The sequence below is a fragment of the Carassius auratus genome, chromosome 20 (assembly GCF_003368295.1).
Source record: "Carassius auratus strain Wakin chromosome 20, ASM336829v1, whole genome shotgun sequence".
Classification (NCBI taxonomy): domain Eukaryota; kingdom Metazoa; phylum Chordata; class Actinopteri; order Cypriniformes; family Cyprinidae; genus Carassius; species Carassius auratus.
In genome coordinates, this window is record NC_039262.1 from 6,843,570 (window position 1) to 6,868,662 (window position 25,093).

Genomic DNA, 25,093 nt, shown 5'->3' on the forward strand with positions numbered 1-25,093 from the left:
CAAGGGCAGCGTTTTTATATTTTTCCACTCTGGGACCCGGGTTTCAAAAAATATCGGTTTCACTCTTCCAAAACGATACAAAATGTTTGTGTATACTATACAGCTAAATGCGTCTCTGTGTGGATGAGGCCTAAGTACTGTAATTTTACAACTCTAAAGTAGTAGAATTAATATACTAAACATATCATGAAAATCTGACTTTTATAGTTTTTAAGTGTGACGTCACACAGACAAGCATCTGAAAACACCTTGATTTGAGAAAGGTGTAAAGATTTTAGTAGATAAACAAAAAACACTGAGTGGATTTTGATCATTATAGGGTGGTTGTGTACACGCTCTGCCAACACAGGGGTTATCTTACTCATTTGCTTGCTCTCGTTCTACAGTTTGTCACCTAGAGCACTGGCCCCTCTCTGTTTTCATTCGGAGCCTAAGGAAAGGGGGGCCACAGGGGCGTGCGAGAGAGCAGCCAATGGCGACGTTAACCTGCCCCCTGACCTTGTGCAAGAGAGGGCCTCTCGTAGACCTCAGCTTCCCCTCTCTTCCTGTGAGAAAGGAGAAACGGGAACTTGCCGCCCCACCTCTAATATCCCTGCTTCAGGGTGGTGTTAATCATGTCAGACAAAAACACACTTTCACCTCATGAGCTTAAACTTATAGATGTGTACCAACATGTTTACCTGGACTGTCACCTGAAGGGCCTCTTACGACACTTTTAGGGCTTGGCAGTATGAGACATAATACTGTGCATTGGTAGAAGTGTGTCCATTTATACTGTAGTAGATGTATAAGAGATTTTCAAAAATTGAATAATGTGAAAAAAAGAGCAGGATGTGTCTTTGGAGCCATTTTTTCTATTGAATTTACAGTAAAAAAATAACTGTAATCATGATTTATTTTGTCACCATAACATAATTATCAAAATTTTTAACTAAGCCGCCCATCTTTAATTTTGATCATCAAGCATATCTGCTCAAATTCAGAAGTACAGCAGTAAATCTGATCTGTCATGGAAGCATTTGCAATTTAAACATTTTAAAGGCTCCTGCGCATCAATCCGGTTTGTTTATGAATATGAAAAAGGTTGTCGATGTGTTTGCCGGATGATATGAACGAGGACGTTAGGACTAAATGTCACTTTCAGTTGGAAGATGGGTACATCAAAGACATTTTCCACATTTTATTCATGCTCTCATACAGAACAGCGCACTTAATTAACATTCCAGCCCCTCAGAAAATGTACTTGAAAAAAAAATCTAAATTCAATTAAATTTGAAACCTGAGAAATGAAGTCAGAGCACAATTCACATGCCAAAGGTCATGAAAACTGGCAGCCATTAGCTTTGTTTGCTCGCTGTGAAGTTCAGTGCCTGGGTGAAATTGCTTGAGTTATTATTCCGCTCCTTTTGAGGACTGTGTATAATGATAGTAATTTGTTCACTTTGCCACTTATGTAAAGTGACAGGATGTATTTAATAGGAGGAGAATCTTTACGCCCCTCACAATTAAATTTTTTTCAATTGAGTAAATCACAGTCTGATTTTAGAATGATTCTTGATGCATCACAATTGTGAAAATAAAATATATTATTCATTTTTATTTGTAGGTTTTTTTTATGATGCAGAACCTTGATTGGTGGTTGTAATATGGTTTAGAATAAAACTTTTCCACTCAATTTTATTTGCAGCACAATATTAGGGTGGGTTAAAAATGTTGATTTCTGGATTTTAATTGATTCTCATTATTAACAAAACTGAATTGATTTATTAAATCCCAAGAACAGATTAGTCTGTCCTGTTTTCAGTTAATGAATGGAACATTTTAGCACATCTCCCATTCAATAAGTCACAATAAGTTTTGTGCTTTGTTACTTTTGAAGTATCAGATTTCAAATTCTTGATTTTATGACAGTATTCAAACAATAAATGTGATTTTGGTGCTGTGTGGAGTGACCAATCGCTGTAGCACCTCATATCAATAGAAGTGGCAATCATTTTCTTTGCTTTAATACCTTTAATACATGAAATAAACATCTGAAGGTATGTCAAAAGAAAGAGTACAACTTATCGTAATCTGTATCCTGTCTCATGCAATCACTCAATCAGTGTTTCAACCACAGAAGGTTGTCAATAAAACAGCTTGTATACTATACATTAGTATTGGGCAATATACTCAGTTTTCATACCGCCCTATCGTCAGCCTGTGATATCGCCAATACACAATATTATCATGCTAATTTATTTAATTATTTATTGACAAAGTGAACCAACTCCAGCGTAAGGCTAAAAGCAGTCTAATGTTATTAAAATGACTGAATTTGTATTTATCATAACAAATTAATAGAAACATCTTAAGTTACTAATTATAACGTTTACATTTCCTCCGCTACAGAAAATGAGCAAAGAACATAACATTACCAAAAAACATCTTCACAAACTCAGTTTAGCGCAAGTTTTTGTTCTTTAAAAACACCCATTAAAATCAGTGAATCTATACTGTATGATGAATAAATGTTTTATACTTCACGTGTACATTTGCACTTTGTTGTTTTTGATGAGAGAATTTGAATTTTGTCAGAATTCAGTCAGCGCGTCCCGAAAAACGAAACTGATTGGCCATTGTATTCATAAGCTCAGCATAATCGTGTGTGATTGGTTATAATGTGCAATACTGAAAAAATGTGGAAAAAGAAATATAATGCAACAAATAAGCCCTAATATTAAGTAGATAGTATTACTAGCCTTATAATAATAATAATTGACGGCAAAGGCATCAGCCACAGGCGATGTCTCTGACTATCATCTAGACATGATAATATCGTCTTATCGGCACAGCCCTACTATATATTTATATACATATTTGTTGTGTAACGTAACATTTACCTCAGAAAAAAATCTTATTTGGTGACCATAAACAGCTTGCGAGTCCGAATCAAATCTAATCATGAAATTTGTGTCAAATCCTAGCCCTACAAAAAATGCTTTCTCTTAAAGCATATGGGATTTTTCAATTTGTGGTTTATTGTTAACCATGTGGAAATTCTGATCGCTCAAAACAATCAGTAGCACCCCTCTCCTCAGCAAGCGATTCAAAATAAAGATAATGTAGGTAATTTAATCATAAAATTACTATTGTTTTGCATTAATAAGTGCAGTTACTAATACTTTCATATTCGTTTCTGGTTTATTTTTCTTTTGTTTATTGTTTATACAGATTTGACAGTAAAGCACTAAGCTTGAGTTAAGATGCATATAAAACTTTTGTTAACAACAGTAACAGGTGTAAAATCTACTTTACTATACAGAAAATATGTCTTCCATTCTTATTAAATGTACCATTATTTTTCTAGCATATAGAACTGACCAACTTCAGTGATTGTGTGATTTAGTAGTAAATTGAAGAAAAGTTTGTGAAAGTGTAAAATTCTGACAAAATCTGATTTCTTGATGATTTGATATTTTATAGTAATGATTTTATAATTTCAAAATATAGAGAAAAGGTACAAATTAATGACTTCTAAGCCAATAAGTGCTCCTCTGCTGCTGTATACTGGTTATAATTGTGATTTTATGTATTTATTTTATTTTACATAAGTGTTTGTTTACCTTCTCACAAAAATTAGTCGCACCGGCAGAAAAAAATGGTCACAATCTGGAGCCCTGATTGTACATGTTGGTATTACAAACAGTGTGGGATGAGTTATGACAGTTTCATTCTTATGGTTAGGGATTTGAACAAAACCGTAACTCTAAGTATGAGCAATAGTAATGGTGATTCATGCCTTGGCAAACAGCATTAATAAATTAATTGTGAATATTTTGCTTTGATTCATCTGTTTTCCCTTTAAAAAAAAAAAAAAAAGAGTAGGAGATTTTTGGCAGTACTGTGTCTATAGGCCAGCTGTCTGTGTATGTGTGACACACCAAACACATAAAGCCCTTACATCACGCAGATCGAGAGCCTTCTGTTATGAGATCAGGTATCGCCTGCTGCACCACTGCCACATTAGCGCTGCTGCCATGGCAGCTGGCTGTGTTTCAAGTGGGAGTGGTGTCAGAAAGTTGTGATCGATTGCCAGGGAGGCTAATTGTGGGATTGACTCGGACTCCCATTTGTATTAAATTGTTTAGGGCTAATCGTGAGGATGTAGACTTGGTTCCTTTTCTCTCTTGTTGTCCACAGATTCTCCCACTGTCTTCACTTAAATACATGTTGACTAATTTCAGCCCTCAGTTCAAAACTGTTCAAAACTGAACTTCATGTTTCAAAGTTCAGTTTTCAAACCAGAAATCAAAACTGCGTAGTATATGTCATGATCCATGAAGCTGCCTTCTATCAGTGCCACTGTCCCCTTTGGATTGCTTAGTTGGGGAATGACGATGACATCACTGAATCGATGATGAACTGACTTTAACTGGTAAATTGAGTGTTTACTATTGTCCTCTTGCATTATCAGTACTATTTTCTGTTTAATACTGTAAAGCTGCTTTGACACTGTATTGCATAATGCTAATGTATATCAATAAAGGTGACTTGACTTAACTTCCAGGGCCCAAAGTTGCAGTACTCCTTCAATTGATGTGCATGACCAATAAATTATTTAAAACAGAATGAATATATTTGCAAATGTCCTGTGTATTAATCTTATTTGTTATTTATTCTGGCATTTACACCAAGTTCAAAATTAGTTGCTGACCAATATAAATCGACACTGCTGATTGGCTGAAAAGGTTTTCTGTTATGCCGCTAAGTGTTAAAAAAAATTACTTTTTTCACCAGTGCTGAGAATATTTATAGAAAATAATTCATTATAAATTATTTTGATAATTTTATTTTACTTAATTGATTTTTATTTTAATTAGGCTAATTTATTTATTAGAAATATGTTTGATAGACTGTAAAAGCCTTCTCCCAGCCATGAATCAGTATGATCACACTGTAAGATATCGGCATCAGCCATCAAAATATCCACAACGATTGACTGCTATGCAAAATAGAAAATAAATAGATGTGTGGACATTTTAAGTTTAGTCTGTCATTCCCGTTCCTTACAACATATTGGCCAAGCAACGTTTCTGTAAAACCCCTAAAACTCCTATCCCCTCCCACCAGACTGACCTCATTTTAAACTTTCGTGTTCCAGAGTTCAGAACGCAGCTAACAAGACAGATGTCGCCGCCGAGTTGAGCGCTCTGCAGAAGTTCCTCGGTGAGAGCTACATTGCTATTATGTGTGTAAATAAAGCGCTCGAGCTCTGATCTAAATTTAGCCTTTTCTTCAAGAAGTCTTCACTTAAAATGCAGCCCAAAACAAACAGTCTCGTCCGCTCTTCTCTCCAGCTGCTGGACTGAGCGGTGTTCTCATGAGGTCCTTCAGAAGCTTTGATCTCGAGAGGAGAAAAAAAGGTTAAGTAGTTTGGCCACAGAATAATCATTGACACTTTATATCAGCCCTTTGAGTCGAACTGGGACGGGAATTACTGAATTGTGACTCTTCAGTCTCAAGCTTTTTTCAAGAGTGCTCTCCGCACTTACTTCGGCTGGCTCCTGTCCAAAAGTACCACTTTACTCACATTAGTCTGAGAGAGGCTTCCGCTGCGTAGCTTTCATCCACCCAGTCCAAGAGAGGAAGGAGGACAATAGTGAAATTATGCACGTTTTTTTGTGTGTTTGTATGAGGCCACACTAGAAAGCTCTTATGGGTAGGGATGTGTACGATTGGTTTGGAAGGTGTGGATTATATTAACCAGGAACCCAAACTTGTGGCAAAAAAACTAAACAAAACTTTGAATGTGTTTCACTGTGTTAATGCTAGCGTGCAAATATCTGGGGTTGGTAAGATTTATTTGTATGCTTTTGAAAGAAGTGTCATGCTCAAGGCTGCACATATTTGATCAAAAATACAGTAAAAAAAGTAATATTGTGAAATATTATAGCAATTTTAACAAGTGTATTATTTTTGAATATATTATATCATTTTCCTTGTGTTGGCAAAGCTGAATTTTTTTTTGCAGTCTTACTCCAGTCTTCAGTATCACATGATCATTCAGAAATCATTAAAATCTGCTGATTTAGTGCTCAAGAAACATTTCTTACTACGATCAATGCACCGATTTTTATGAAACGCTATGAACTGTAAGTTTAAACGAACAGCGTTTATTTGACTTAGAAATATTTTATAACATTATAAATATCTGGACTGTCACATTTATGCATACTTTATTATAATTAAATTATTAATTAAAAAATAATTTAATAATTTTTTTATTAATATTGTGTTTTGTTTACTGACTCCATAGTTTATATTCATGCACTGAAATTTAGACACATTTGGTGTTACTTACCAGAAATGTAAGCATAATGTTCTTTGCATGTCCATAGAAAAAGCAGCTCTGATGTCTCCAGATGATGAGGTGCAAAAGAGTGACATATCGTCCAGCAGTCAGGGCATGGTGGAGAAGGAAGCCCTTGGGCCACTTCTCTTGGAGGTATGTTAGACTTTTTAAACTCTTTTTCTGTAGAAAAGACTGATATTGAAATTGTATGACCAACATTTTCATTCTCTCCTCATCTGAGCCTAGCTCGGTTGTTATGGTTGGGAATGACAAAATCTTATTTTAGTCTTCCATCTCTGTTCTCTGTCTGTTCTACAAGGCCCTGGATGGCTTCTTTTTCGTCGTGAACCGCGAGGGGCGCGTTGTGTTTGTGTCTGAGAACGTCACCGGTTATCTGGGTTATACCCAGGAAGAGCTGATGACCTCCAGCGTCTACAGCATTCTTCATGTGGGTGATCACAACGAGTTTGTGCGCAACCTGCTACCAAAGAGCCTTGGTGAGTCTCTCAGAGAGAAGGGCCACAGTAACAGCAAAACAGCAGATAAAGATTTAACTGAAAATTTTACACCTAACCAGACGCGATGCATCATGACATATTTACAGCTACTCAGAAGATATTTGATGATTAATGTAAAGCTTTGGCGAGTAGGAATTTGGACCAATGAAATTTCTTTGTGGGCAGAGCTATTAAATGAGTAACTAAAATTGTTTACATATTTATGTATATTTGTATTTTATAACCAACCGAGATATGGTAGAAGCAAGCTGTTTTTTTGTGTGTTAGTTGTAGAAAAAAAAATGGGTTAAAAACAAAAGGCAGGTAGGGTTCTATGTTAATCATTCACTGTAAATACTAGCACAAAGGTTAGAGGTCAACCTCTCACATCTGTGTGTGTTTGCAGTAAACGGTGTGCCATGGCCTCAGGAGCAAGGCCGAAGGAACAGCCACACGTTTAACTGCAGGTTGCTGAAAAGGCCTCCAGACGAGGTGGACGCAGAGAACCAGGAGGCCCGTCAGCAGTATGAGCTCATGCAGTGCTTCACAGTCTCTCAGCCCAGGACGGTGCAGGAGGAGGGCGAGGGTGAGACCACACACACACTCATAAAATCATACCCATATAAATATTTAGCTTAGTGCTAGGAGTCTGGTGAAGCTGTCATTGACACGCTAGTGTTCAAATGTGAAATCCTTTTTTTTTTCGGGGTTCACTAATAATAATTCTTCTATATTGCATTTTTCTAACTGATTTATATTTAATCATGTTCTGTTCAGATTTATGAAAAAATGTTCGGTATGTGTTGCATGTTGCACCTTAAACAGTTATGTCTCTGTTGTCCACAGACCTGCAGAGCTGTTTAATCTGTATAGCATGCCGAATGCCCCGTCCACCTCAGATCCCTGTCAGTACAGAGTCCTTCATCACCAAGCAGGACCCTACAGGTAGTGCTTCATCATATACACATACTTACTTAGTCTCAGCTGGAGGACTCTGGGCACATTATCATCATGTAGGAGCTCATGCAGTGTTATTGTCATAGGCTAAACCAAAGACAGAAACATTGAAGTAAAAATAGAACAAATATTGCAAAGTAGAAAACCGTGGCTGAAATAGCTGTAGCCGAAATCTGTAGTTACTATAACAAAGACGGACACAAGTGTTCACACAGAATGTATTCTAAATTGTATTGCCTTAATTGCAGTAAATATAAAAATGTTTTTATATTTTTTCAGCATCTTATTCTTGAGATAATGATTTTGATTATAAGCACTTTTTAAAATGCATCTCCTGACACCGTAATGTAATTCCATTTCATTACACTCTATTTTTTTTTCTTTGTCGCATCAACAAGTGACAGGTGCATTGAGCTGACAAATTGTTTCTGTAATTCCTGTCTAATTAGACACATGACTTTCTCCCTCAAAGAAAACTTGCTTAGTTTAATTATAATAAAGAAATAAAGAAATTAAGAATTTTATCGAGCCAGGGCCTATTAAATTGATCAAAAGTGATAGTAAAGACATTATAATTTAAATATAATTACATAGAAAACGGTTATTTTAAATTGAAGTAATATTTCACAATATTACTCTTTTGTTGTATTTTTCATCACTTAATTACAGCCTTAGTTAGCATAAGAAACTTCTTTCAAAGACTTACTTATTTCAAACTTTTGAGTAAAATAATAAAAAAATTAAATATAAAACAGAAAAATGTCAAATGTAATAAAAAATTTAAATAAACTATATCAGTCAGAATTTTTGCTGAAACAAAGTAGTGTCTCTAGTCTTGAAAGCCTTAGCAGCAGTGGCAGAAAAAGTCAGCTGGAGTAGAAGAATAAGCATGCAGGATAAGCATAAACCTGAAACTATGTTCTTTTTCCGTTCTTGCAGAAGGAAGCACAAAATGGTTTGTTGTTAAATCTGTGACTTTAAAGCTTCCTCCTCTTGAACCTGAAGTCCTGTTTACAGAATCTAATGATCTTTCCCGGTGTTTGCTTTGTGTGTGTGTGTGCGCGCGCAGGGAAAATCATCTCTATTGAGACGAGTGCTCTGAGGGCCACAGGCCGACCAGGTTGGGAGGACCTGGTCAGGAAGTGCATCTACGCATTCTTCCAGCCTCAGGGCAATGAGCCCTCCCATGCCAAGAAGCTGCTTCACGAGGGTGAGCACATTCACCTCCGTTCTAGCCATTTTGAGTAGTACTTGACATTTTAAAGCAGTTATGATCTGACCTTGCATTTCTTTAGCTAAAGAGTGACTATTTATGGATTTATTTGATGATATACACTCACATTTTTATTCATACCCTCATTCACTCGTTCAAGGTGTTCTAATCTGCTGCAAAAATATGGCTGCAACCAACAATTATTTTGATAACTGATCAATCCGTGCAATTGTTTTATTATTGTTATTGATCCAGTAGCCCAATTTTTATTTCCCTGAAAAAAAAAACAGATTTATTATGTTTTACAGAGCAAACATGTTATTTTCTTCCTTCGAAAGGTTATTAAAAGAAATGTATACATTACAGTTCGTAATATTATTTAATATAATTTAAAATAAAGTTTTTCTATTTTTTTATATATATTTTAATCATTTTTATGCATTCCTGTGATGGTAAATCTGAATTTTCAGCAGCCATTACTCCAGTCTTCAGTGTCACATGATCTTTCAGAAATGATTCTGAAATTCTAATTTGCTGCTAAAAAAAACATTTCTTCTTATCAATGTAAAAAAAAACATTTCTTCTTAAACAGGTGTACTGCTATATATTTTGATAGAAACATTTTTTTATGTTTTTTATGATTTGTTTTTGTTTTTTCAGTGTTCTTCTTCAAAAAAAATTGTCACAAAAATGTGTTTTTTTGTTACAAGAATAAATGTCAAATAATTGTATTTTGCTGAATTGAAGTATTTATTTTTGACAGCAAACTTTTGAATGGTAGTGTTAAAATGCAGGGTACATGTGGATTTATCCTAAATTTAGAAGACCATTATCGTTAGCCAAAGGCAATTCTGGTTAGCAAATGAGTCTCTAAGTTGATATTTGTAAATGTGGTAACTAAAACAAACACATTTCTATGCTCTGTGTGCGTTGACAGTGATGACCCATGGCACGGCCATCAGTCCTCTGTACCATTTCACACTCAGTGATGGGACTTCCCTCAGTGCGCAGACGCGCTGCAAATTCTGCTGCCCCCCAAACCCAGACGTACAGCCCTTCATCATGGGCATTCACACTATAGACAGGTAGCTGATGATTTCTGTTGCATTTATATGAGCACATCACACAATACATATGTTTTTTGGATATAATGTTTGTTTTAGGGAACACAACACTGCTAGCTCTCAGGAAAACACTACCCCCAGCCTTCCGTCTCCTGCTGCCCCACCTTCCTGCTCACCTGCCCTGCAGCCCTCCAGTGACCTCAGCCTCCATCTCAACAACAGCAATGGCACCTGTGCCACTCCTGGACCCCCCACACCCACTCCACCAGGCTACCTGACGCCCAGCCGCGTTGGGCCCTCCCAGCAGGTCAGCAGCCCCTCTCCACTTGGCAGCCCTCTCACAGCCACCCCTACCTCATTCATGTCGCCCCGACCTCCTCGGGGCAGCCCGGGCCTGGCCAGCAGCCCACGTGTGCCCGGCTGTCCTTTTTCCCCCACGGCGCCCGGCATCCACTCGCCCGCTGGCGGACTGACCAGGCAGCAGTCTTGCGGCGACAGTGTCAGTTTCTCTCTCCCCTCTCCCTTACCCCCCAGACAGACTCCGACCCCCAGCAGCTCCCCGGCACGTCAGCCTCCGGCCAAACCGCCGGAAGCGTCCGCTGATGAGCCTAAGGCCACTGCGGTGGGCAACCCCAAACTTATCCAGCTCTTGGACAGTGCCCCCGAACACGACTCCCAACCCCGTCCCGCGACCATGGCCCAGTGTCCGGCTTCTCACAGCAGTCTGACTGAGCGGCATAAGATTCTGCACCGCCTGCTCCAGGACAGTAGTCCTGCAGATGCGGGAAAGGAGCCTGACATCAAGAAGGAGCCTCCGACCAGTCCTAATGCAGCCTTGGTAGCACGGGGACATGGAAAGGAGCCCCAGGACCACCAGCTGCTACGCTTCCTGTTGGATACGGATGAAAAGGACCTGGAGGACTTGCCTCCTCCGGCTGCCCTTAGCCTCAGTACAGTCAAGGTGAAGGCAGAGAAAAAAGGGAGCAGAGAGAATGTGCCCTGTGCTGCTGCTGCCCCCACCACCACCGTTTCTACAGTCCCTTGCTCGCCTCAATCCAGTGACAAGCCCAGCCCGGTATTTACATCTTTATTTCATTATTCCTACTTAATGAATGAATCTAAATACATTATGGGAAAAAATATGTACATGTAATATTTAATATTTCTATGTACGTTACTTTTTTTAATATTCTTTTAACGTTTTTGATGTCCTTGACAGCATTTATTTAATTTTTTTTTCTTTTTACTTTATAAATGATATTTTGATCAATTTAATACATCTTTGCTGAAAATAATTTATTTCTTTTAAATCAACTGACCCCAAATTTTGAATGTTCTATTGTTTACACTCCTGAGCCTTTGAAAGTCTGACCACAAATAGGATGTTTGGCTGATGGAAGTCTATTTTGACTGTTTACTTTTTCTCAGAATTAATCTCGGCACCAAAATGACTATTTAATGAAGATTCTTTTTATTTCACAAGTGGTAATGAGAATGAGGTTATAATTAAAAAAAATGGACATCATGACAATGCTTGAACAATTTTAATTAAAAATTGCTGAAGAAAGCATAAGGAATTCACATTCTTATATTACAATAGTGTACTTATCATAATGCTATTTCAGAAGGCTCAGGCTTTAACGACGAGGTCAGTTTTCAGATGTTTTTGTTGAATCTTGCTACATGTTTTAAGGTAATATTAAAAACACTTGATACAGTTTTAATGATTTGATTTTAATTGCCATTTTATTCAGTAAAGCTGAATAAGTGATTGATTTTGACAAAAAAAATATAAACTCAACTTTATTTCACTTTTTGTCAGAAGACAAAAACTGATTAGCATTAAATATAAATATATAGCTTGCCATTATAGCAGTGCACAAATGAGATTTGTTTTTCCATGCAATAGTTTTATATTTCTTTATGTGGTCAAAAATCTATATTAAATAGTGTTATTGCTCACAGTACACTGATCTTTTTCAACTTTCCAAAAGTCGCTGCATTGCATCAAACTCTTCTCACCTTTGTTACTGGACATGCCCACACCTCATCATTCATGTCACAGGAAATGTCTCTCAGTCTTTCATGAAAATAAATTCCAGCTTCAAACTCCCCTTCAGTGTCCTAATGAATATTAATGATAGGCCTTACTCTCGCTGTGTTCACTCTGTTACTGTTTTCTTAATCTGTCAAACCCATATGTTGATTTGAGGCAGTCACGTGTGGACTTTGTCTTTCTTGTGCTCTGGTGTGCCTTTTGATGTTGATGACCTTTGCTCTCATTTCCACTCCACCGCTGTGTGTGTTTACATAAGTAGCAGTTTCCCAGTACCGATCTGGACACTTTGAACCAGCTCTTGCCCACTTTGAGAAGCTCTGTGGGGGGTAAAGCAGTAGAGGAGCCAGTGCTTGTCCAGCCCATTGAGGACAACCTTTCCATCGAGTTGAATGTGAAGAGAGAGTCACCAGGAACATCAAGCCAAGGTGATGCCCATCCCAAAGGAGTAATAATAAAATTAATATTTCAGTCCTCCTCAATAACTCCTTTGTCCTCCTTCACCTCTCTCTGTAGCATTCCCTGATGGATCAAACCTCTCAAATCAGTCCTCTTTTGAGTTCTGTGACCCTTCCACACCAAACCAGGGTCAGGTCCAGGTGGCGGATCTTGGGCAGACAGACCCGTTTCAGCCACCCAAGGAGAGCAGCAGCCCCTTTGCCAATCCAACAAGCCTCAACTCTTTCAACACCAACACAGGTGCAGGATTGAATGCGTCACCATGCTTGAAAACAGAAATGGTTTGATTGGTAAACGCAGGGGAGAAGACTGTTATCAATTTTCTTTGTCTCATTTGTTTCAGCACTGGCCAAACTGGAGCTTCCTGAGTCTCAGCAGTTCCAGCCCTTGTCCCTGGTTGAACCAATGGCTTTCGATAGCAGCTTGGGTAACCAGACACAGGCCCCTCTGTCCTCTCCTCAAGAGTGAGTGTTTATGAATGTCATAGAGTAATTCTTGATCATAATCAGATTACAGAAATGAACCAAACAATTTGATTAATATCACAATAACTATTTATTTATATTTTATTGCATTTGTTTTTTGTTTGTTTGTTTGTTTTTTTACATGTATTGTATACTCTAGTTTTGTTGTTGCTAGCAACTAAAATCACCTATGTAAAATTACACAAATTATCGAATAATCCCAAAATGTCTTTAAAATTTGTGTGGTGGAATTTTAGTTAAAAATTTAATTATAACAGATATTAAAAAAAAGGCTCAACAGGGCTTGTGTTTTAAGTGCCTGTATTGTATTTATTAATTTGTTTTTGTTAAATATTTCTATTTATCTTTATTTTTGTCTTAGGTTTACATTTGTGTTTACACTTGCTGAGAACATTCAATTAAATTATCTCTGATTAATATCAGTGTGCAACTGTTAATTTATAAACTATTAGCAGGTCCAATGTTTGATCTCTCAAGAAAAGATAGAAATATTTATATTTCCAGTCAACAATTACTGCTGTGTATATATCTGAGTCACAAGGAAGCAGATGTGCACTTTCACCCAAATTCTACTTACCTGCCAAATCAGTAAGCTGTGCGACATAACATAGAGTTGCCAGTCGCTTACCCAAAGTTCCTTTCTCCTCATCATAATCAGAATCCTAAATGACCTCTGTTGTTTTTTTCTTCTTCTCTGCTCTAAGTAGGCAGTGTGTTCCGTGTCCGCTGGATAAGATGTTGTGTCCGCCCACCACTCCCGAGGGCTGTAACGACGAGAAGGTCCTGCTGGAGCAGCTGGTCACTTTCTTGAGCCGCACCGACGAGAGTGAGTTGGCCGAGCTGGACAGAGCGTTGGGCATCGACAAGATTGTTCAGGTTAGTATTATTAGAAAAAACATTCTTCTCATACCTTTTGCAAGAACAGTGTGTCTGAATGTTGACCACTTTACTGTCTCGCCTACAGAGTGGATGCCTTGAACCTGTCACCCAGAACTTCCCTCAGTCTCAACCTCCAACACCTGTACCCATGGACCCCAAGCTGCCCAGTTACCCCTCTCAGTTCCCCACCTCACCCTCACAATTTCCTGCTGAGATGGGCACAGCACAGGGCATGAGTTTCGGGGCCCCACGGATGCCGTTTCCAGGTAACGTGGGCATGGCGGTCCGGCCCGGGATGAATCGAGCTCCTGGTGTGCCCAACCAGCTGCGGCTACCTCCCAACCAGCTGAGACTCCAGCTCCAACAACGTTTGCAAGGCCCGCAGCAGGTAGAGCTTCAGCTTTCACTTCATTGTGTAATAATAAATGTGAACGCCAAACTTCTCAATCCCCCTTTTTTGGATTTTCTTGTGCTGTGTAACGGATCCAGTGAATGCTTTTGATTTCACCCTTTTCGAATAACATGCTGTGGAACGAACCTATTCTTTTGTCGAGTGCAGCTGCTGAGCGAACGTGTGATTAGTTGCACTTGTTTAGTGGTGATATATCTCCTCTCTCCATCAGCTCCAGAACAGGCTTGCGGCCATGGGCCAGTTCCCTCAAGGGGGGCATGTTGCCATGGGGATGCGTCAGGGCATGCAGCAGCCTCAGATGCCCTCTCAGGTTAGCATCACATGCTCCGAGAAAATTACTGGATGTCATTTATAGGGGTGTAAGCATTTGCTCTGACAATGGTTTGATTTGATTAGGATTATTTATCTCAGATTTGAATCTTAGCCACAATTCACTTTGATTTGATTAGTTTTGGTATGGTTCATATTTTTTTTTATATGCTGACAATACACCCATTGCTGTTATATATATGTTTATTTGTTTATGTATTTATTTTAAAGCTAAGTTTTTATAAATATTCTGACAGTCATTAATAGTATTATTTATAATTACTATTAGTAGTATAATTAAATATATATATATATATATATATATATATATATATATATATATATATATATATATATATATATATATAGTTTATACATTTGAGTTTTTATATAATAAGTCAGTAGTAATCAGTATTATTTTTATTATTGTGTATAAGCTGGTAGTATTTATAAATACATTTGTGTGCATGTCTATTAGAGTTCGACCGATGTATTGCCAAGGCTGATACATCGGCTGATATTTGGCATTTTGCAAATATCGACATCGGTTGATACGTTTTTCTGCTTGGCCAATGTTTTTAAACTTCTTTAAATTATGTGACGTTTCTTTTGTAAGCTGTGTACATTTTGGGCCTTTCTTTAGGAAACAAAAAAGGTTTATATATATACAGAAGTCTATGGAACGAAAAACTTTGAAGCCCAAAATCGCAAAACTACTCATAATGCAGACAGAAACTTATAATTCCAAATTATAATTTTACATTCACAATCATGATTTGTTTTTCTGTATGAAACTGAAAGCCCCGTCTTCTCTCTCACAGCCTCCACTAAACGCTCAGATGATGGCTCAGCGGCAACGGGAGCTTTATAGTTTCCAGCACCGCCAGCGGCAGCTTCTGCAGCAGAAGGTCATGCTGATGAGGCAGGGGATGAACACAGGACCTCTGGGGGCTCAGCGAGTTCCTAAGGGCCCCCAGCAGCAACAGCCACCACCACAGCAGCAGCAGCAGTTCGGCTTTCCTCCAGGCTACAACGTCGTGCCTGGAAACACCCCTACCTCCCCAAGCCATTTTAACCCCATGGTAGGACCTCTGGACCCCAAGCTGCCTGCCAGGGGGGGCATGGGAAACCAAGGCATTATGGGAGGCATTCAAGGGCAGTTTGGGGGGCCAGTGAACACTCCTGTTCAGCAGGGGCTTTTCCAGCAATTTGGGGGGTCTGGTATGTCCCATTTGTAAGCTACTTGATTTATCATGACCAGGGTTATGTTAATAACAACTTTTAATGCTTTTATCATTATCCCTAAAATTTGTCTCTCACAGGCATGATCCAGCAAGCAGATCCATCCTTTGCTCCTGAGCTTAGTCCGACCAGCCCCCTACTTTCACCGCAGAACTCCACCTCCCAGAATCCTCTGCTCCAGCAAGCGCAGCCTCCACCTGGTTATCCGTCACCTGACATGAAGAACTGGCAGCAAGGGGCCATGGGCAACAACAGGTGTGGTGTTTGATATTAGTCACCAAAAGGTCACAAAACTGTATGCAATTTGTTTTTATGTGTATTAATCTTCATTTAAACTGTTTCTTCTTGTTTTGTGTTAGTTTGTTTAACCAGGCAGGCCAGCCTGTCTCTCAGAGCTTTGGGCAACAAGGCGTGTATAACAACATGAGCATCACCGTCTCAATGGCTGGAGGGTCAGGAGCGGTGAGCACACTACCTCCTATTGGACCATCTGTCGGCATGGGCAACAATAACCTTGGCAACGTCACTTCAATGTGTAACGATCAGGTAAGATGGTCACTGGTTATTTATTGAGATATCTTAAAGTAGGGCTGTTACGGTTACTAATTTTGACACCACTAATATATTTACACACACATTATATATATGTAATTAATATTAAATATTAATATTAATATAATTCTAATATGCTAATTTGGTGCTCAACAACATTTCTTATTATCATCCATGATTGAAACTGTTAGCTGCTTAATATTTGGAGACCATGAGACATTTATTTCAGTTTATTTTTTAATGAATAGAAAATGTAAAAGTTAACTGTGAATTTCGTTCAACTTAAAGCATTCTTGCTAAATAAAAGTATACATTTCTTTTGAAAAATTACGGTGTTTCCCTTTTCCATTTATTCCCATTTCTCAGGTACAGCAGGTTCAGGTGTTCGCTGATGTCCAGTGCACGGTAAACCTGGTGGGCAGTGACTCCTACCTTAACCAGTCGGGCCCCATCGGGTCCCAGAAGGGCCCGAGCGGGAACCCCACAGCCCAGTCTCAGCAGAAGAGCCTCCTCCAGCAGCTCCTGACCGAGTGAGGCGCCCACCGTCTGCCAGAGGACTGTCTCCACATGTAGAGATTTTTATTCTTCACCTTTGGTTTCTATACAGTATATTTGCAGGGTCGGTGTCTGGGCCCAGGCTTGTGAGGTTTCATAGCCGTTCGACAGTGCTCATTCCTGGTCACCTTTTTAAACGTCTGTTTCCGGAAAGGAGAAAAGATCACGTTCCAGAATTTGCCAAGTCTGTAAAAAAAAATTCAAATAAAATGGACCTGCTGCTTAAGCCGTCTACACGTCCTGTCAGTCAGGCCAACGTTGCAGTGCTTCTTGGAGAGCAGCGCAGCAGCTGAGCTCGGATTGGTCGGATTAGAAACTGGGGCAGGCTATGTTGCTATGTTCATGGTATATTGCTCAGTTTCAGCTGGATCTGTGACTGATAGGCTCTCCTCAGCAGTGCCTGATGATGGGAGGAATTTCCCAACTCTTTTTATTTGTTAGTCTGTTCTGTTTATTGTCTTTTTTTTTTTGTTTCGGGTTCGTTTGTTTTTCTCTGTTGTCGTTTTCAGAACAAGCATCGCCAGGATGGGAGACAGCTCTGAAGTGCGTATCCGTCTGCTGCAGGCTTTCCTGGCAACACTGTTTTTGAAACAGCAGACGTTTTTTAACAATGTCCTACACATTTCCCCCCCACAGCAGCTGTGAATACGAGCCACTTAGGGTCAACTCAGCCTATCAGTGTTGTTTGCGGCGACATGTTGTGCAGGTTGGTATTATTGTACAGCAAAAACGGACAAAGTTGGGCCAAGCTCACACTTTGTAATTTCCTTTAAAACCAAAACATCATCAAATTACAGGCAACTCTTGTTTCGAAAGCATTAACTTAACACCAGTTCCTTTTTAACGGCTTTGAGAATCTGTAATGTCACTTTTTTTTAGGAATCATCCGGGGGCGGGTCTCGCGCGTTGTCATGTATCGAGATGAGAGAGACTCACATTTTTATGATTGTTATCAGTTATTAAACACCCCAGGAAATGTTACAAACCCTCTGTTGCAAAAATGTAGATTGTACATTGATTTTCATTATACAGTTGAGTGTTTCAAGGTCACTCTTCAAAACCACAGGTGCTCTCTCCCGACTGGAGGAGCGAGGTGTTGTTTCGCGCAACGTCCGCACCGTCATTTGACTGCTCATGAGACTACTGTTGCCCAGTCAGACACTGTTCATAAGAATGATCCTTTGTTAATTTACCTACTTGTCATCCCCAATAGATTCGAACCTAAACATTCGCTAGTTTACGTGAAACGTACTAATGGAAAACCAAATTCTTTTTATATATCAAATTGACAAGCCCACAAAAATACTCGCTGTGGTCGAAATTGATGTCTCACCATGTGAGCACAAGGTATTTCACAAATCGTGTGACAGAATTGGAGCACAGCTCGAAATCGTATTTTCGTTCCCCTTTAATTAACAGTGTTCTTTTGTTCGTGACTCACTTCGTGGAGTTTAAGTGCCGTGTCTTTGTGCGTGTGCTCTGTATACAAAGAATGGCTCTTTTTCGCCAATGCTACACCAGCTTAGATTGTCCTTACCGAAAAAAAAAAAGACAAATTTCGTGAAGCAGATTCTCATTCATCTACAGTATGTACTGTTGAGATCGAGCCACTTTTTACTATGTACATAGACATTTACAAAAAGCGAGATGAATTGACAAATACATAACATTTACACTAAGTCAGCCTGTGTTTATTTTGTACGTTTTTGGCTCGCCGAGAAAAAACACAGATGTCGTAATTATTCATTTCTGCCCTCCTCTTTGGGGAGCAGGCATTCCTGTATAAATACAATGGTTTTTATGCAGTGGATAAGATTAATTTAATGAACCCTACCTGTCATCACTACCGTGTTTATGCCAAATATACCAAACTAGCAAACAGCGCCTATTAATAATGTTTTTATCGTTTTGTTTCCTCGTTTATAACGGCTCTCACAGTCAGAAGACAACATCAAGGTACAATAGAACTATTCAGAACCTGGATTATCAAAGTATTGTGTATATAACAGATAAATGTGAATATGTATCTGTTCAGAATCAACAAAATGTAGTGCTCCGAGTTTGTGGTAATAACTACTTGCTTCCATTTTTGTTTCTTCTCTTTTTTGTTTTGTTTTTGAGATGTGTATGGCTGTCTGAAAGCGTGTGTATGTGTGATTAATACTGTATATCTGGTGTTTAAAATGGAAAAACAGACAAATGTCCTGATTTTGATTTTCTTTTTTTTTCTTTCAATCTATTTTTTTGTTGTTGGAATACCTGCAACTTTTCCTGTGGGTGTTGAGATTGCTCTATATGTGAGAATGGTTTAGCGACTGCTGAATGTGACTTTGCTGAGGGAGAAGCAGCATGGACTGGCTTTTGTACGGGTTAATTTAAAAACAAAACAAAAAGGCCATATTATTTAATTTCTCTGTTGTCAAAGTTTAAACAGCTCTGACAAAGTGGAACCTTGGTTTGGGAACGGCACCGGCTTATTCTTGTGGGTTTTCGTCAACTGCCTGATGTAGTTTTTGCCATGTTTAAACGCTCTGAAGACAAAAACGCAAATATGACCAAAGCTTCAAGATACTAAAAGATCCATATCATATGCAAAGTTCATGCAATTGGACAAATGTAGCATCGAGTATAGGTGTCCCATAAAACACTACCATTTTGTCTTTACTTTTTGGACATTATTCCCCTAGCTGGTTTGATTATTTTCAAAGATATGTTCAGTAGCGAATTTCTTCAGACGTTCCCCCATTGCTACTGATCTACCAAACATGCAAATGCCTCTTCGGGAGGAACTTTAGTTACTCTTTTCAGGAAGACAGATTTCTAACCGCTAGCTATGCACCTTTAGAGGTTAAATGAATAGCATTTGGCTTTTGTTTTAAAACTGACACTCAAAACGTATTATTGCTTTAAATGCAGTATTCCAGCAACGCATGCTAACAAATATCTCCTGTTTTTCCTCTATTTTGTTTTTTAACTCAAGGATATACATCATTTGTAGTTCGAAACAAGTGGTTTTGAGCTACACAGGCTTAAAGCGAGAAAACCATACTGATGCAACTATACTTAGATATTTGACTTTATTTAGCTGGGTTCTTTATACCAAATTTGAGGTGCCTCTTGTACATATTTTCAGCATAGAGGACTGCTCCTCACCGTTTGTTGAACGTTTTCTTGTTTATGAGGATTTTCTTATACTGACCTTTGTAAGACTTTTGCTGTATTTTACATGACGTTTTTTACTAAAAACCTAATGTACCAGGAACTTGCAAGGAATACAATCTAGTTTTGCACTTTATACATGAATTACAAGGAAAGAGGCCATGTTTAAATCAGACTATAGCATCACGTTCGGAAAAAAAAGAAGAAGACAAAAACAAAAACAAATACCCCCTGAATGTATTTTCGCCAAGTGAAATGCCATTTCGCTTTCCTCTGAAAAAAAAAATCTAAACACATCTCAGGTTCTTCAGGAAGAACTTGGCTTGTCGGGCCCTCACCATTGAATCCCTTAACGGAGCAGGGTAATGGAGCCTTTGCTACATGGGTGTTTTTTCTGCTGCAGAACCATAGATCTAACTATGCCAATCTTCTTCAGGTGCTCCACCTTCCCTTTGCCCCGTCCTGTTAGCCGACGCGCTCCTGGCTTTATCTTTTGAAGACATTCCTCATCAAACTCAGCTTTTCCGGACTGTATCATAGTTCAGGCCCCGCACGCTCAGTGCCAAGTGCTACGAACCATTTATGCAAACTCGTACAATCTGCATTTCCTCATATCATAGTAGAGAATCCTACGTTTCGACCACCACACACTCTCCTCGTCATTCAGATGTCATCTCTACATGGTATCATCTACAGTAGCTACTGTTTACCTGTGATTTTTTGCATATTGTAAGTGCTGCCTTATTAATATACAGATATTAGTTGTATTGGTGAAGGGAAGTCATGTGTTTGTAGCTCCACTGAAACGGCGCTCGTTCTTTCAAGACAAGGTTCCACTTTTCACCTGTAAAATTAATATAAATAAACAAATATATAGATATATACATTTTACTCATTTTGTCCAGTTTTGTATAATGCTTGTGAACTTTTTTTTTCTTCTTAAGAGGTATCATTGCAGCTGTGTGTGGGACATTATGAATGAAGATGTATCTGGGAGACTTCTGCATGTTTTGTCATGTTTCTATTTTGTTTTATTTTTTTTGTTTTCTCTATATCCAGGTTTATCTGGAGAATCCTACCTTTCTTAGGACGTTGTAGACAATCAGTCACATGCTGGGTCCAGCACCTGCAGGATTGTCCTGTGGGCTGCAAAACTGTGTTTCGCATCTACTGAATCAGTCTTATTTTTCTTGTCCATTTCATGGAATTATGTGGCTGCTCAAACTGAGATTTGAAGTTTACACACACACACACACACACACATATGCATACACCTACACTCAGACAAACAAGAAACCTTCACTCACACCTCGTGCATATGGCCCCTTTGTTGCTTTTCCAAGGTGAAGATACATACCTTGAAGGAAATTATGCTTTGACTAACAAATCTCTATAACATCCATGAATGTGAGAATGCAACACATTGCAATAAAGCACCATGTAAAAAAGGACTGCAAGTGCCATCTTTATATCTAGGGAATGGAATAGTAAGCTATTTAAACTGTTCAATTAACAGTTGCACTAATGATTGTTTTGATGAAACAGTGCAGTACAGAAAACTTAATGCGTGTGTGTGTGTGTGTCATATGAACAATCAGTCGGGTACTTTTCACTTATCTTCAGAAAAATATAACACCTTCTCAGTTCTTAGTTAATAGAGTCTGATATTAATGATTTAATAAGTCATATTACTTGAGATAAAGTGTTTGTAATTCACTAAAACGAACCGACTCGCAAGTAATTCACTAGAAAATCGAACTTGAGTGTTTCATATAAAACTTTTTCCTAGACCAAAAAAATACCTCATATGAGTAGTTAACTCGGGAGGAATTTTCTTATTTTTCTTTTTTGATTCACTTAAAAAGAACCGACTCGAGAATCGCGCATCACTAGTCACGATGTTACTTTATGATTAATTGATAAGAACCTGCTCGTGAGAATCAATCCCTCGAGAACCAAGCTTCATTGGTCGCGAGGTAACCTTGATTCACTAAAAAGAACCGACTCATTAAGTCATTAACAACACAAATCGAATTTTTTTGGACAACGTTTTGTTTTGTTTTTTCTACCCAAAAATACAAATGGTTCATAAGGCTCTTTTATTCAAGAATCCAAGGTAAAAAAAAAAGAAAAAAAAAAAAGAGTAAGTCTGGTCACGATATAATTCCCACACTGCAAACGTGAACCATAGCAGTTCATAATTAGTAACCCACCACCTCTTACGTCTTAGTTTAATTTATTGATATGTTAAAGTGTACATATTTTAAAAGCCCTTCCAATACATTAAAAAAATAAAACGTGAGATTTCAGAATCCATTGCCGACAAATAAGAACTTTATTACCACCCACAATGCAGAATAAAGACATTCCGTTTTCATGTTAGATATTAAAGAACTTACATTTCTAACACAACTTCGGTGAATAATCATTTGCCACAAAGATACATCAAGACAAAATGTGGATGAAATTCAAAGATGTGATGTTAAGGCTGTTTTAGCAGGTTCATTCAGCCAAATTCCATTCTGACCACTCTTTAGGTTTACATTGTTCAGTTCATCTCAGAACATGGCACCATTCATGCACAATTCACTTGAAAAGCTTGAACTTTTTTAGAAATGGCTGCACGGTCTCTTTAGGGTAGGGCTTCAACGCCAAACATGTGGGGATATTCTCTGGCTGCTCCATCCACAGTTTATGTGCAATGTCTTTTTCACGTAGAGCACTGGAAAGAGTGTTGAGGGATGCCTCGTCTGGTGCCTGTGAGAGGAAAAAAACTATAAGTTGTACATATATATATATATATATATATATATATATATATATATATATATATATATATATATACTTAATGGGGGGGAAAATCATTAATTAATTTGTCTATTGTAAGATTGCTAATGGCTTTGCTAGTATTTGTCAACCATAAGAAATCGAAGACCACTATATAATCTAAGCCAGCAGTGCAGGGACAGAAGCACACGATGCATATTATGTAATTGCAGTACAAACCTGCAGCACTACTTTGTGCATGCTGTCCAGTTCTGCCAGATACTCCTGAGTTTCAGGGTCACTGTAGTGTAAATGAATGGCAGCAGTGGCCGCGTGACAGGCTTGAGTTATAACCGCCCCTAAAGGCCATGATAAAGTGTGTATCAGGTCTGATCGGACGATCACATACTGGACTAAACGCCGGGAAGTGCCACTGCTCGGCGTTGCCATTTTACTGAATGTGAAAATAGCCTGACCGGAAATGACTCATAGGCGGGTTCATGTTTACGTTCCGGGTAGTACTAGCTCCGGGTTTAGTTCCTTCCTGGTAAAATTTTTGACTGGATGCCCTCTAGTGGTTGTTTGAGGACTCTCCTTCATTTATGTTTAATTGCATATAATAAAGTTGTTTTTACCTTTATCTCACTAGGTTTTCTGAAATATACAATACTTTCAGTCTTTTCAGTCTACTTATAACTGGTCTTCCAGTTATAGTTAAGTAAAATCCAAACCCATAAAAAAAGTTACTTATAATAAACTTATAAAAACTTTAACTTATTTAATTTTCACTAATTGCAAAGGCAACATTTCACACTTTTATTTAGTTTAACTTGATGTATTAAACATAAAATGTAGACATATTAAAAACAGTAACAATGTCAAAATTGAACAAAACTGTATTCAAATAAAAACTATAAAAATAAAAAGTAATTTAAAATATCAGTAAACACTGCAATAATATAAAATAATCAGATTGGGAGACCAGTTTAAACACTCAATTATTGCTTAAAAGTATATAAAAAAGAGAGGGAGACAACAATGGTATATTTTTTTTTTATAAAAAGGCTTGAATGATTGCTATAACGTTTTATTTTTGAAAAAAATATTTGATGTATATGCAAAACTGCAGCTGCAAATAGATCTCAAGAAGTTTTGACTACTGTACCTCCTAAATTGACCAATGCACCTCTCTGAACACTGGGAACCCATCCAGCCCAAAGGCCTCGTATTCCTCCCTCTGCCATGATCTTCAATAAAATCATTGTAAACTCCATGTACTCTGTCCATTAAAAAAAAAACATTCAGAATAAGTAGCAATTGAAAAAGTTTTTAATAGGGATGTATGAAAGAATAGTTCAATCAAACATTTACTCATTCTGACGGCCCCCATTCACTGCAGAGGATCCTGTGGTGAGCAAGTGATGTAATGCTGAAGTTCTCCAAATCTGTTCCGATGAAGAAACAAACTCATCTACATCTTGGATGGCCTGAGGGTGAGTACATTTTCAACATTTTCAACAATTTTTCATTTTTGGGTGAACTATTCCTTTAAGTCTATGCCTCACCTTGGGCGGCTTCCCTTCAAGACCGCGCCGGCCCTCCATTTGCATCTGAACCTTCACTAGATCTGTTGGACTAGCGATGAACTGGCCTAAGGCACCTGATATCATGCTGCTGATCACTGCTTTCCTACACATCACAGAACACATGCTGATTCCATCTATTTAGACTTTAATCAATGTTCTGTTTCATATTTCAGATCTTTCCCTCAACAGACTGGAAAAATGCCATCTTCAGATCTTCCCAACACTGATTCTATGAGCTGTTCATAAGAAGAAATCCTGCTGCCTGAATACACTAAAAACGAAGAATTCCAAAGGTCAGAAGGGGATTCAAATAAATGTATTAATTCAGGCAATTATCATTCCATGCATGGATATAACTCCCATTTGTTAATAAAGCTCATTGCAATTAACATTATACTTATATGTCTGTAGACAGCTGATGTGACCCCTTGCCACTTTTTTAAGGGCCCTTCTTCTCGCACTATAACCATAGCTGTGCTCAACATGGCCCCTGTATTTCTGTATTTTGTCCACTGTGCAGTCGGGAACCACCTTCGCCCTGTATCTGAAGTCTGGTTTAAGAAAGGTC

At 38.3% G+C, this 25,093-nt stretch overlaps 2 protein-coding genes across 5 annotated transcripts in view; one reads left to right on the plus strand and one right to left on the minus strand.

Moving 5' to 3' along the window:
- Window positions 1–21,621, plus strand: part of LOC113120716 (nuclear receptor coactivator 1-like) — a 53,996-nt gene extending 32,375 nt beyond the window's left edge. For 2 of the 4 annotated variants that reach the window (XM_026290706.1, XM_026290707.1), the window contains 17 exons: window positions 6,381–6,487; window positions 6,654–6,831; window positions 7,238–7,417; window positions 7,678–7,776; window positions 8,858–8,998; window positions 9,939–10,086; window positions 10,165–11,140; window positions 12,384–12,549; window positions 12,638–12,820; window positions 12,924–13,044; window positions 13,770–13,941; window positions 14,030–14,332; window positions 14,568–14,666; window positions 15,487–15,886; window positions 15,988–16,162; window positions 16,267–16,453; window positions 16,826–21,621. In XM_026290706.1, the coding sequence (XP_026146491.1) occupies window positions 6,381–6,487; window positions 6,654–6,831; window positions 7,238–7,417; window positions 7,678–7,776; window positions 8,858–8,998; window positions 9,939–10,086; window positions 10,165–11,140; window positions 12,384–12,549; window positions 12,638–12,820; window positions 12,924–13,044; window positions 13,770–13,941; window positions 14,030–14,332; window positions 14,568–14,666; window positions 15,487–15,886; window positions 15,988–16,162; window positions 16,267–16,453; window positions 16,826–16,993 (3,803 nt within the window). In that variant the 3' untranslated portion in view covers window positions 16,994–21,621. Of the gene's footprint in view, window positions 1–5,143; window positions 5,209–6,380; window positions 6,488–6,653; window positions 6,832–7,237; window positions 7,418–7,677; window positions 7,777–8,857; window positions 8,999–9,938; window positions 10,087–10,164; window positions 11,141–12,383; window positions 12,550–12,637; window positions 12,821–12,923; window positions 13,045–13,769; window positions 13,942–14,029; window positions 14,333–14,567; window positions 14,667–15,486; window positions 15,887–15,987; window positions 16,163–16,266; window positions 16,454–16,825 lie in introns of all 4 variants that reach the window. The other 2 variants (XM_026290710.1, XM_026290708.1) reach the window with 2 other exon arrangements.
- Window positions 21,622–22,485: 864 nt separating this feature from the next.
- Window positions 22,486–23,440, minus strand: LOC113120720 (putative peptidyl-tRNA hydrolase PTRHD1). The gene is made up of 2 exons (XM_026290720.1): window positions 23,180–23,440; window positions 22,486–22,930 (listed from the first exon to the last, which is right to left on the minus strand). Exons 1-2 carry the CDS (start codon window positions 23,387–23,389, stop codon window positions 22,760–22,762), a joined length of 381 nt encoding a protein of 126 aa, XP_026146505.1. The 5' UTR covers window positions 23,390–23,440; the 3' UTR covers window positions 22,486–22,759.
- Between the last annotated feature and the right edge of the window lie 1,653 nt (window positions 23,441–25,093).